Source organism: Eretmochelys imbricata, chromosome 6, assembly GCF_965152235.1.
Source record: "Eretmochelys imbricata isolate rEreImb1 chromosome 6, rEreImb1.hap1, whole genome shotgun sequence".
Classification (NCBI taxonomy): domain Eukaryota; kingdom Metazoa; phylum Chordata; order Testudines; family Cheloniidae; genus Eretmochelys; species Eretmochelys imbricata.
Genome location: NC_135577.1, coordinates 113,898,384 through 113,912,234, shown reverse-complemented (window position 1 = coordinate 113,912,234; position 13,851 = coordinate 113,898,384). Strand labels below are relative to the sequence as shown.

Here is a 13,851-nt window from a genome sequence, read left to right as displayed (position 1 = left end):
ACATATTTTTAAAAGTCTTTTTTCCTGAACAATGAACACCGGTTCTTCTAGTTCAAATGGAAATGAAAAAGCCCCAGGGCAGCCATCTTTAAAGTTTGATAATTAATTTTAAAACAATCTCCCACTTCAAATAAAAACCAAAATAATAAAGAAGTGATAAATATAATAAATTAAATGCCTGAAAATTGTATTATTATCAAACTTACCACTTCCTTACTAACTACAGATATCAGTTTCCTAAAGTCAATATGGAGTAGGACACTTCTGAGTTCTCGTCTGACTGTGCTGATTCTAACAGCTATTTACTAAACAACCTTTGTTTAAACAACCTTTTTCAGTATTTACAAGCCCCATAGCTAAGTAGGATCCTGCAAAATATGGCACATCCTAATATCGATAAGGTGTGACCTTTTTGAATCACATTTGTTAAAGATTCTTAAATTTTGAGGCCTGTTCTGATTGATTCACATAGAAATTTACAATATTTTGTCTTTTTGTGGTAGCTGGTCAGACTGAAGGGTAAAATATATAAATATGATGGACATACCACGGATCCACCATCATAAGGCTCATAGAAAACTCAGGTTGATTAAAGAGATCAAGGCCTTCATTTTCAAAAGGGACTAACAACTATGGGTGTCTCCATTTTTGGGAACCAAACCTGAGACAATTTAAAAAGGGGTCTGAGTTTCAAAAGATCACCCAGGCTTTGACCTGGTCTACACTAGGACTTTAGGTCGAATTTAGCAGCGTTAAATCGATGTAAACCTGCACCCGTCCACATGATGAAGCCCTTTTTTCAGACTTAAAGGGCTCTTAAAATCGATTTCCTTACTCCACCCCTGACAAGTGGATTAGTGCTTAAATCGGCCTTGCCGGCTCGAATTTGGGGTACTGTGGACACAATTCGGCGGTATTGGCCTCCGGGAGCTATCCCAGAGTGCTCCACTGTGACCGCTCTGGACAGCACTATCAACTCAGATGCACTGGCCAGGTAGACAGGAAAAGAACCGCGAACTTCTGAATCTCATTTCCTGTTTGGCCAGCATGGCAAGCTGCAGGTGACCATGCAGAGCTCATCAGCAGAGGTGACCATGCAGAGCTCATCAGCAGAGGTGACCATGATGGAGTCCCAAAATCGCTAAAAGAGCTCCAGCATGGACTGAATGGGAGATACGGGATCTGATCGCTGTATGGGGAGAGGAATCCATGCTATCAGAACTCCGTTCCAGTTTTCGAAATGCCAAAACCTTTGTCAAAATCTCCCAGGGCATGAAGGACAGAGGCCATAACAGGGACCTGAAGCAGTGCCGCGTGAAACTTAAGGAGCTGAGGCAAGCCTACCAGAAAACCAGAGAGGCGAACAGCCGCTCCGGGTCAGAGCCCCAAACATGCCGCTTCTATGATGAGCTGCATGCCATTTTAGGGGGTTCAGCCACCACTACCCCAGCCGTGTTGTTTGACTCCTTCAATGGAGATGGAGGCAATACGGAAGCAGGTTTTGGGGACGAAGATGATGAGGAGGAGGAGGAGGTTGTAGATAGCTCACAGCAAGCAAGCGGAGAAACCGGTTTTCCCGACAGCCAGGAACTGTTTCTCACCCTGGACCTGGAGCCAGTACCCCCCGAACCCACCCAAGGCTGCCTCCTGGACTCGGCAGGCAGAGAAGGGACCTCCGGTGAGTGTATCTTTTAAAATACTATACATGGTTTAAAAGCAAGCATGTGAAAGGATTACTTTGCCCTGGCATTCGCGGCTCTCCTGGATGTACTCCCAAAGCCTTTGCAAAAGGTTTCTGGGGAGGGCAGCCTTATTGCGTCCTTCATGGTAGGACACTTTACCACTCCAGGCCAGTAGCACGTACTCGGGAATCATTGTACAACAAAGCATTGCAGTGTATGTTTGCTGGCGTTCAAACAACATCCGTTCTTTATCTCTCTGTGTTATCCTCAGGAGAGTGAGATATAATTCATGGTCACCTGGTTGAAATAGGGTGCTTTTCTTTAGGGGACACTCAGAGGTGCCCGTTCCTGCTGGGCTGTTTGCCTGTGGCTGAACAGAAATGTTCCCCGCTGTTAGCCAGGGGGAGAGGGGAGGGTTGAGGGGGTAGCCACACGGTGGGGGAAGGCAAAATGTGACCTTGTAACGAAAGCACATGTGCTATGTATGTAATGTTAACAGCAAGGTTTACCATGAAAGAGTGTAGCCATTGTTTTATAAAATGTGTCTTTTTAAATACCACTGTCGCTTTTTTTTCTCCACCACCTGCATGTGTTTCAATGATCACATTCCCAGAGGCTAGTGAAGATTAGAAAGAAAAAAAAACGCACTCGTGATGAAATGTTCTCTGAGCTCATGCTGTCCTCCCACACTGACAGAGCACAGACGAATGTGTGGAGGCAAATAATGTCAGAGTGCAGGAAAGCACAAAATGACCGGGAGGAGAGGTGGCGGGCTGAAGACAGGGCTGAAGCTGAAAGGTGGCAGCAGCATGATGAGAGGAAGCAGGATTCAATGCTGAGGCTGCTGGAGGATCAAACCAATATGCTCCAGTGTATGGTTGAGCTGCAGCAAAAGCAGCTGGAGCACAGACTGCCGCTACAGTCCCTGTGTAACCAACCACCCTCCTCCCCAAGTTCCATAGCCTCCTCACCCAGACGTCCAAGAACGCGGTGGGGGGGGCCTCCGGCCAACCAGCCACTCCACCATAGAGGACTGCCCAAAGAACAGAAGGCTGGCGTTCAATAAATTTTAAAGTTGTAAACTTTTAAAGTGCTGGGTGGCATTTTCCTTCCCTCCTCCACCACCCCTCCTGGGCTACCTTGGTAGTCATCCCCCTATTTGTGTGATGAATGAAGAAAGAATGCATGAATGTGAAGCAACAATGACTTTATTGCCTTTGCAAGCGGTGATCGAAGGGAGGAGGGGAGGGTGGTTAGCTTACAGGGAAGTAGAGTGAACCAAGGGGCGGGGGGTTTCATCAAGGAGAAACAAACAGAACTTTTACACCGTAGCCTGGCCAGTCATGAAACTGGTTTTCAAAGCTTCTCTCATGCGTTCCGCGCCCTCCTGTGCTCTTCTAACCACCCTGGTGTCTGGCTGCACGTAACCAGCAGCCAGGCGATTTGCCTCAACCTCCCACCCTGCCATAAACGTCTCCCCTTACTCTCACAGATATTGTGGAGCGCACAGCAAGCAGTAATAACAGTGGGAATATTGGTTTCGCTGAGGTTTAAGCGAGTCAGCAAACTGCACCAGCGCGCCTTTAAACGTCCAAATGCACATTCTACCACCATTCTGCACTTGCTCAGCCTGTAGTTGAACAGCTCCTGACTACTGTCCAGGCTGCCTATGTACGGCTTCATGAGCCATGGCAGTAAAGGGTAGGCTGGGTCCCCAAGGATAACTACAGGCATTTCAACATCCCCAACAGTTATTTTCTGGTCTGGGAATAAAGTCCCTTCCTGCAGCTTTTGAAACAGATCAGAATTCCTGAAGATGCGAGCGTCATGTACCTTTCCCGGCCATCCCACATTGATGTTGGTGAAACGTCCCTTGTGATCCACCAGAGCTTGCAGCACTACTGAAAAGTACCCCTTGCAGTTTATGTACTTGCCGGCTTGGTGCTCTGGTGCCAAGATAGGGATATGGGTTCCGTCTATGGCCCCACCACAGTTAGGGAATCCCATTGCAGCAAAGCCATCCACTATGACCTGCACATTTCCCAAGGTCACTACCCTTGATATCAGCAGATCTTTGATTGCGTGGGCTACTTGCATCACAGCAGCCCCCACAGTAGATTTGCCCACTCCAAATTGATTCCCAACTGACCGGTAGCTGTCTGGCGTTGCAAGCTTCCACAGGGCTATCGCCACTCGCTTCTCAACTGTGAGGGCTGCTCTCATCTTGGTATTCATGCGCTTCAGGGCAGGGGAAAGCAACTCACAAAGTTCCATGAAAGAGCGCTTACGTATGCGAAAGTTTCGCAGCCACTGGGAATCGTCCCAGACCTGCAACACTATGCGGTCCCACAGGTCTGTGCTTGTTTCCCAAGCCCAGAATCGGCGTTCCACCGCATGAACCTGCCCCATTAGCACCATGATGCATGCATTGGCAGGGCCCATGCTTTCAGAGAAATCTGTGTCCATGTCCTGATCACTCACGTGACCGCGCTGACATCACCTCCTCGCCCGGTATCACTTTGCCAGGTTCTGGTGCTGCATATACTGCTGGATAATGCGTGTGGTGTTTAATGTGCTCCTAATTGCCAAAGTGGGCTGAGCGGCCTCCATGCTTGCCTTGGTATGGCGTCCGCACAGAAAAAAGGCGCGGAACGATTGTCTGCTGTTGCTCTGACGGAGGGAGGGGCGACTGATGACATGGCTTACAGGGTTGGCTTACAAATCTGATCTATTTCTTGTTTTGATCCACTCCATCTATCTTTTACATCTTTGGCTGGCAGCAGATGGTGCAGAAGGACTGCAAGCCATCCACATCTCATGGCTGCTCGGCAGAAGATGGTACAATAGGCCTGCTAGCCTTCCTCATCTCTTGCCTGCCCGGCAGAAGATGGTACAACAGGACTGCTAGCAATCCGTATCACCTGCCTGCTCACCATAAGATGGTTCAATAGGACTGACTGCAGGACTAAAGAGAATGACCTGGTCAAGTCACTTCTAATGTAGTCCCTGCACCCATGTCTGCCCAGGTGCTCCTGGCTGACGTGGCCAGGAGTACCTCGGACATGACGATGACGGCTACCAGTCCTATTGTACCGTCTGCTGCCACAAGGCAAGGGGCTGCTGCTGCTGTTTAGCAATGCAGTACCACGTCTGCCAGCACCCAGGAGACATACGGTGACAGTTACCTGAGCGGCCTCCATGCTTGCCGTGGTATGGCGTCTGCACAGGTAACTCAAGAAAAAAGGCGCGAAACGATTGTCTGCTGCTGCTTTGATGGAGGGAGGGAGGGAACGGGGGCCTGACGATATGTACCCAGAACCACCTGCGACAATGTTTTAGCCCCATCAGGCATTGGGATCTCAACACAGAATTCCAATGGGCAGCAGAGACTGCGGGAACTGTGGGATAGCTACCCACAGTGCAACGCTCCCGAAGTCGACGCTTGCCTCGGAACTGTGAAAGCACTCCGCCGAGTTAATGCACTTAATGCACTTAGAGCATTTTCTGTGGGGACACACACACTCGAATATATAAAAACGATTTCTAAAAAAACGATTTCTATAAATTCGACCTAATTTCGTAGTGTAGACATACCCTTTGAAAGTAAGACCCCTATAAGGTGTCTCAAATGGTGCACCTAAACATAGAAACAATCCCAGAATCACTGGTCATTTTTGAGATTTTAAACCAATGAACATTCTATGAGAACAGTACTGAACTCCATTTTAAAGTATACATAGAACACCATTTGCTAATATATACTATGTTGAGAAGTTTCTGCTCATGTTTTGAACCTAGGGCAGCAACACTTGCTTTTGCTCTGGCTTTTTTTTTGTTTTTTTAATAATCATTCTGCTTGGAAATGCTTTTCATAGTGGAAGAATATGCTGCATAAACTCCAAAAATTAGATCTATGTTACTAAGCAATAAGTCACTATTTGAGCTGTGCAAATAATGAATTTTTCTGGGCCAAACCGGAAAAAAAAAATCGGATAAAAAATCTGGTTCAATTCACTAAAACATTTTTTCGTCTAATAAAAAAAAATAAAAAATCGTTTTGTATCAACCGAAACATTTTGGTCGACTCAAAACAAATTTTGCTTTTTGTTCTTTTTTTCCCCCTTTAGTTTTTTGTTTTGATTTGGCTGTTCTTCACCTTTCTTATTGGCCAAATTTGAAATTAAAAGGCTTTTTTTTCCAACCGGAAGTATTCATTAAATTTGACCTGAATTTGGCAAATTGTTTCAGGCCCCCCAAAATGTAGTTTTCAGCAAAAAACACAATGTGTTGTAAAAAACTTTGCCCAACTCTACTCGCAACAAGGATTGAGCATCAAGAAATTTCTGGTGCACTCAACACTCCGTAGGCACCCACCAAGGCCTTCAACATTAACACACATTATGCTAGACCCTTATATGTACTGGAACACACTGTTGTCTCTTAGGGCTCTCCTTTCCCAAATTTAACCTATTATTGTACTACTGTGCTCAGTGGCATGGCTTACAGGTAGATACCTTCACCCACATGCACTGAGTTAACATGGTCAACTTTCTGCTTCAAGTCCTGAGGCTGCATTTAGCCCTGGTGGACCAGGCATTTGGGTCCTTAAGCTCCTTGTCTGACCAGCTGGGTCAGGGTTTACCAAAAGCAAGTAATATATGTATTCTCCCCTTACAGACCTCTGTGTTGATCCAGTCCAACTGCACCAAAGATGTATTTATTGACCTGAGGTGCGTGAGATTAGAAATGGTGTAGCTGTTCCACAACAAAGCATTTATCAGCCTACCAGATGTTATCCAGGTCAAACAGAACCAGCAAGCTATTTCCCAATGTCTGCAGATTCACTCATTTGACCTGCAGATTAATAAGGATGCTGTCTCAGCTCCCAGTCCTAAAATCAAAATAGGAGCAAAATGCAGCATCTCCCAGAGGTACAGCACAGGGCTAATACTTTTCTATCAAAATTTCTCTCTGATCTCAGCCTCTGAGAGCACAAGTTGAATCTATGATTCACAAAAGCCAACAAAAAAATGCAGCATGAAGATACTTTTGATCTTCCTGTATACTACCTAAACATGAGAGAGAGAGAGAGAAATATTTTCAATATGTACCTCACCCCTGCAAGTTTCATACCATTCCTACTTCACTCTAAGCCATATGTTAAAATGAGTGTGGTCAATAAGGTTCTGACTCATCTCTGATAGGACTATCAAGAGACACTTTATTAGGAGACACCAACTTCGTAAAGAGGAAAGAGCCAAAGAGTCCAATAGCTTTACTTTGTACCCTTCCTTAGATCTGATCTATGCGCAGTTTTTGTTCCAAATTAATTATTTTGAGTAGTGGTGTGGTTTTTTTTTTTAATCAAAATAGTTAAGTTTGTACAACCCCCTAGCATTCAGAGTTATAAGCTATAGCACTATAAGGCACCTTTATACTGGTATAATTGTGTCCACATTAGAGGTTTGTACTGATTTAACTATACAGTTTCTAAATGATAAAGTTAAAGCAGTACAAAAACTGTATTTACCCAAGCCCTGGCGTCTTATTTGGGGTCATTCCAAGCCTCCTCAATGGGTCATTAGCGAGATCTTATCTCATAAAGCATGATAAAGAGCTTAGTGACCTAAAATTCAAAGAACAGCAGCAACCAGTTCCGCTGACGCTAATAGAATGACCCCAGAAAATCTGGAACACACTGTCCCTGCTATAAGTGGGGGGTTATTTTTGTTTGTTTTAAAACTCTCGTAGCCCACGAAAGCTTATGCTCTAATAATTTTTTTAGTCTCTAAGGTGCCACAAGTCCTCCTGTTCTTTTTGCCAATTCCATGAGTTCAATGAGCAGGAGAGCTTGTAACCTTCTAAACCTAGTCTTCAACTTCTTTTATGCTTAACTCACTCTATGTGACCCCAGTCCCTCACCGTTTTTCCTTCTCTCCTACCCCCATGCACTGTAGAGTAGGTATTAAATTAAATTAAACCTTCCCTGAAAACAAGCCAAGAGAAGACCATAATAATTATGTCTTGCAATGTTCTCCATAGAACATTTGTTGTGCAATCAACGGTGACCAATATTGACTCCGCATTAATAGCTATTCACAGAATGCCTCCCATTGTACTAGTCATTTATAATTTTGTTTATAATTACAGTATTTTTCCTCTATGCTTGAATTGTTCCATACTGTCGAAATATGTAGAAAATTCAAAATAATTTAGTATTTTCTTTCACACCATAAGTACCATGCATGACAATGACCTGTGTAGTATTTGTGATAGCCTAGATCATCAGTGAACCAAGGAGTAATCAAGAGAATTTTACAGACATAGAAAAGAAATTCAAGGTTTAACTTATTGTTGTACCAAATGCCCCCTCATGGCCTGGTTAGCTGGGACACTTAGCAAGAAAATTTGTGTTTCATTTTCAACGTTGCACTGTATTTCACCTTTAAGATATACTTGTTTAAGTTAATTTTCTGCTGTACATGAGTTGACTTTAAATATTTAAAGTAGGTACCTCCTTGCAGCTGACACTTAGAGATTTGGCAATAACTTGAATAAACTTGCTATCTGTAAGAGAGATCTTGGCTCCCGTGGGTACTACAGTCATTTCTCCTCTCAGATTCTCACTCAGCATCTGAAAAATGAGCAAACAATCAAATCATTGTAAAAAGCAAGAGAAAAAAGGATTGATGATGTTAATTTTTACTAGCCTAAGCTAGAAAGTTACAGAAAATGCAAATGAGTGCAATTTACTGTAAAAATTAGTTTTGCCCCATAGAATAAGAACACAGTTGACATTACTTAATATTTTCTATAGCCTATTATTTATTTGCTAAGCACAGTATAAGTGGCACTGGAGAAGACACAAAGGTAAAAACAGTGATCATTCCAAAGAGTTTATAACCTAAAAGATAGAGAAACGTCAGAACATACTGGAAAATCCAGAAGGCGAAGCAAGATGTTTGGGGTGGGGGTGTGTGTGAGAACAGTTTGGTTTAAGTAGTCAAGATTTCCCAGCATGGTAAGTAGCATCCTATTTAAACGAACAGTAAGTTAAAAGACTGAATGAGAAAATAAAACTAGGAGACCAGTGGTGACTTTAGGAAAAGCACTGGGCCTTCTGAGATCCTGCCTTTGTCCAGTGTTTTGGAGTAACGAAGCAAGGCAATGTTTAACTAGTATGCCCTGCACTGACTGCACACTTACCGCTTAATCAAAAGCCCAATCAATGGAAAGGTTCATCAATGGAAAGATTCATACCAATTTTAATAGGCTTTGAATCAGGACCTTTGGCCCTGATTCTGTAAACCCTTAGACACATGCTTAACTTTAAGCATGCGCATAGCCTCACTGATTTCAGTGTTTCAACATTAAACATGTATTTAGTATTTGCAGGATGAGAGCCTTAGCACTAACCAGGATCAAGCAGCAATGAGAAACTCCCTGCTCAGAAGCAGCCTCTGAAACAAGACTGGAGAAGAACAGAGACCTAGGTGCTGGAACTAGGGGTGCTGCTGCACTCTCTGGCTTGAAGTGGATACCATTATAGACAGGGTTTACAGAATGGTTCAACGGCTCTTAGCACCCCCACTATACAAATTGTTCCAGTATTCCTACATAGAGACACTCCTAAACCTAGAAATAAGGTTCCATAAAAGCTTGAGGAAAGAGGGAACAAATCTGAACATCGTGAACATTAACAAATCCACTGGTTTCTCCAACTTTGATGATTTTATATGCTGGCTTTCTCTCGTCAAGGTGCTTCCACAACTATTAGGCAGTAAGTTGTCTCAATTAGAATTTTAAGAAGCAGGACTGTGCAAGTTTGCAAGAAAGCAAGGTGTGATGTGGGAAGAAAGAGTGCCCCAGATTTACCTGTGTCTAGGCATGCCCTTTATTAAAAAAACCACCCCTAAACACTTACAATATTGTAACTGTCTGCTGGAAGAGTCCCATCACATGCACATCAGTGGAAGTTATGTATGGTGCATAGAAATTTTCAGATTTGGCAGGCTGACATAATTCAGATTGACACCACTGAAGAGCTTTCATTAAAAAAATACATTTTTTAAAAAGGCAAAGTAGAAATTATGCATTCATTGCTGTGGGGTCACATATGGACTACCACTGCTTCTTGGGCGGTGCGATACCGATAAGCCATATTCTCTACTACACCTTTTGTTGAATGTGTTCCTGCATGAAGTATGTTGTGCACAGTCGCTCCTCGCACAGCAAGGAGACCCCCTCCTTTCCAGGACAAAGTTTTGTTAAGTTACACACACAGAATATGTTTAAAATAAAAAACTATTAAATTAGATAGTGGTAAGAAAAAGACACGGCTGACCGTTCTAAAAATATTAAAATTTCATATTCAGACAGCTAGTAAATCTCTTACAAAGTTTACAAGGAGACTATTTAAATTTAAAGCTGGAAGGAAAGGAAACGCCACCACCCTCCATCCCCATGCACATAGATGAAGATCCTATAGAATACCTTTTTTTACAGACATTATTTGAAGGTATTGATTTTGAAATAGATTTTTTTCCACAACTGATCAGGTTTTGTTTTACCTAGCACATCCAACGGAGTGGAAAATCATTAGTTTGATAGGTTAAATCTAGAGAATGACTCATGTTGATATCATCCAAAAAATCAGGATAACAACTTTACTCCTTCAGGACTATGACTTTGCTGCATATAAAAACAAAAGTTTTAGTGTATACGGTTGCTAGCATTCCACCACCGAAAAGAGAATGTTTAACACAGGGCTATATATTTGTATATGTTGTATTAACTCTCTCTATTTCCCAACACCTAAGACATTAATTAACCAAAAAGAATCTGTCATTAACTAGTAATTATAAATATATAGTCAATTAATAAACACTTGAGAGTCAAGGACGCGGAGAAATGGTCTGTGCTTAAAGAACATACTCAATACAAATCTTTTCATCTTAACAAAATTACATCTAACATTGACACTCAAGACTCACAGACTTCAAATAAAGTGACAAACATAATAAGATGTAAGAGTTACTACATGAAGACTCAAATATAAACCCTGGGTGAAATCTAGGCTCCACTGAAATCAGGGACAAAATTTCCATTGACTTCAATGGAGCCCGGATTTCACCTCCATTCTCAGTTTCAGTTTGCACACATTATTTATTTGGAGTCTGTGCTGAAGCTGCAGGACAGATCCACTGCTGAATTTAAAAGCAGAAGTTTTAAATATCGGTGTTGGTTTTCAACTGACCTCTATGTAGAGGTCTGAGGATTTTCTTCCCCCCTCAAATCTATCTATTTTCATAGTTCTATAACAACATTATTTTGCATAAAGTAAGAGGGTGTGATGCCTTCACATTAGATAGTGGAAGCAAATGCTCAAAAATTAACATAAAAAGTCAAATAATTTTACTAGACAGAAGTCAGTGCAGTAAACATTAAAAAATTTGATTTAAAAAACCAACCACTATTAAAAGTCTACTAAACTAACAGTGAAATATTTACCTCCTTCTTCTCCTCCCAGCTAAGATGGCTTTTGCTCAATGTGTATGAGAGTTTAGCTAGGGCTGCTTCCGGTGTCATATCACCCCCTGGAATTACTCCTACAGCAGTGAGAGTCTGTGAATGAAAAGAAACTTTAACTTAATTAGTGTAGTATTCAGAAACACTTCTATACAGTATTGATGCACAAGGGATTACTAAAGACCCAGAATGACCATTTCTTTATCCTAAAAGAAAGAGGTTATGGGTGTGTATTAACTACGTAAACAGTTGTTAGATTAGCCCTTATTATAAAGCTGCAGTTACTAATTTTTAAAATCAGTGGTGTTTTTAAATTTGCCAAATATGTTGTTTTCCCACAAACATATTGACCAATTTATTATGTGGTATTTCCCTGGATGTATTTCAGTACTGCAGTGTGCTACCAATGCGGGTGTTGTCAGACCATTCTAAGCTGCATTACCTGTGCATGATTTAGGATATGAGACTAGACTGAATAATTACAGTTCTGGCAAAAACCAAATAGTGCTTGCTACAGAAAGATTGCTTTCCCTATACAATTCAGCAATTAACTAATGATTGAACCAATGCAAAAGCAAAACCAAATTGACCTACCTTCAGTATGTACATTTACAGAGCATACCAACCATGGAGTGAAGACCAATGAGGTTTCCTTAAGATCTTTATGTACCATTTAAAACTTCCTTCTGTGCTGGAAAGTTACACAGTGTTTTCAGCCAAAGAACAGCTAAGGCTTTTTCATGGTCTGGATAGGAGGGGAAGTGATTTCCCCCACTTCCTATCACCACATAGACCCCTCGATTATAATCTGTGCTGAGGAGGTGGATCAGAGTCCAGATATTCAGTTAATTAAAAGAGTTTGAGATGAACTGTGATTGTTTAATCACTAAATCACCTGACTAGCTAAAATATGTACAAATGACAGGATAATGCCATATGTAGTGAAGGTAACATTATTACCAGCCAGACAAAATGTTTTTTACCTTTTTTTTAAATATAAAAAATTTAATATAAGCTTTTTTGAAAGAAATTAATATTATAGTAAATTTCCAGAACTCAGACAACATGTTTCCTCCACAGAGCTGTTACTCTGAAAAGGGAACGGCAGTGAAAAACCAGCATTAAATAAATTATGTAGAATTCAGCCAGAACACATCATGGCTCTGTACATGTTGGCAAAGTTCTCCTGTACAGATACCAATATAAACAGGGTATAGCCTCCATCAGTGGAAGTTGGTGAAGCCACATAATACATGCACCACGTTGAAAAGCTGGGACCCAGGAATTAACAAGTGACTGAAAGTGACTAAATAACCCTATAAAGGTTTAATAAGAAGGGGGAATGCTAATGACTTGACTCAAATTACGAAAACAGCACTTTGGCTCAAACACAAGAACTCATTTGCAGAGGTGCTCTACTTACGGAGAATTTTTCAGCCAAAATATAGGGAAAAAATTGTTTCCCCTCACCCCATACACATTTTTGTTGAAGCAGAATGTCATATAGTAAATTAGATTTTTTTCTCATGAAATTTTGCCATTTCGGGTATCTTGGGATTATTTAGTGAACAAACTTTACATTGTAAACATTTTTACATTCAGTTGTTTATCGATTGCTTTTTTCATTCTCCATATATTTTTGCATTAACCAAAATGTATGGGAGCTCCATGATGGTCAAAGCAATCCCTCTAAATTCCCAATTGATGTTAGCCCAAAACATCAATGTTATGCCTCATTACTTGTAATCATGTAAAATCTATCTTTCTGTAGTTAAGAAACTTGTTTTATCTAAACCGGTGTGCTTGGATTGAAGTGTTTGGGACACTTCACTTGAGATAACAGGATTTAAGCATATCATTTTCTATTAATAAAATTACGGGCTTTATATGAGTTTGTATTGTCCAGGAGAGGGCTGGGCAATCCAAGATGCACATTTCTGGGGGCAGTCTAGGACTGGGAGTTTGCTGGTGTTGCTCTACAGTGTAATTCAAGAGTGGCTGGCAATAGCACTCAGATAGTATAGCTCGGAGTAATTTACATGCTGGAGGCTGTGTGAGAGCAGACCAGGAGTGGTTGCTCTCACAGCAAAGCAGTGTAAAAGGCTGGTGTAAAACCCTGTTTGGAGAATTGAGGGGATACAGCTGTTCAACAGTCCAGATTGTACCCTGGGTAATGTCGCAATTTATGTTTCCTTTTTTCCTCAGTTATATATTAGGTTATAAGAAAAGTTGTTGAAACAAAAAATAAATAAAGCTGCATCAAAATATTTCATAGAATCATAGAATCTCAGGGTTGGAAGGGACCTCAGGAGGTCATCTAATCCAACCCCCTGCTCAAAGCAGGACCAATCCCCAATTTTTGCCCCAGATCCCTAAATGGCCCCCTCAAGGATTGAACTCACAACCCTGGGTTTAGCAGGCCGATGCTCAAACCACTGAGCTATCCCATATATAAGAAACAATAATAGTTCAGTCCTACTGTACAAAGAAGTGATATTTATAAACAAGGCATACTATTAAAAAGGTTAGCCATTGAATAGTCAATTGAGATCTGAAAGCAGGCATAGGCTAGGGAATAGGAGGAAAGTTAAGCAAGACAAATGAACTTTCCTTCCACAATTCAGAATTATCACACAGGTTA

General features: G+C 41.6%; 1 protein-coding gene across 1 annotated transcript in view; it reads right to left on the bottom strand.

Moving 5' to 3' along the window:
* Positions 1-13,851, bottom strand: part of ASPG (asparaginase) — an 82,848-nt gene that overhangs the window by 23,032 nt on the left and 45,965 nt on the right. Inside the window, exons 9-10 of the mRNA XM_077820532.1 lie at positions 11,193-11,306; positions 8,197-8,316 (exon numbers count right to left, since the gene is read on the bottom strand). Coding sequence (XP_077676658.1) covers positions 8,197-8,316; positions 11,193-11,306 — 234 coding nt within the window. The remainder of the gene's footprint in view (positions 1-8,196; positions 8,317-11,192; positions 11,307-13,851) is intronic.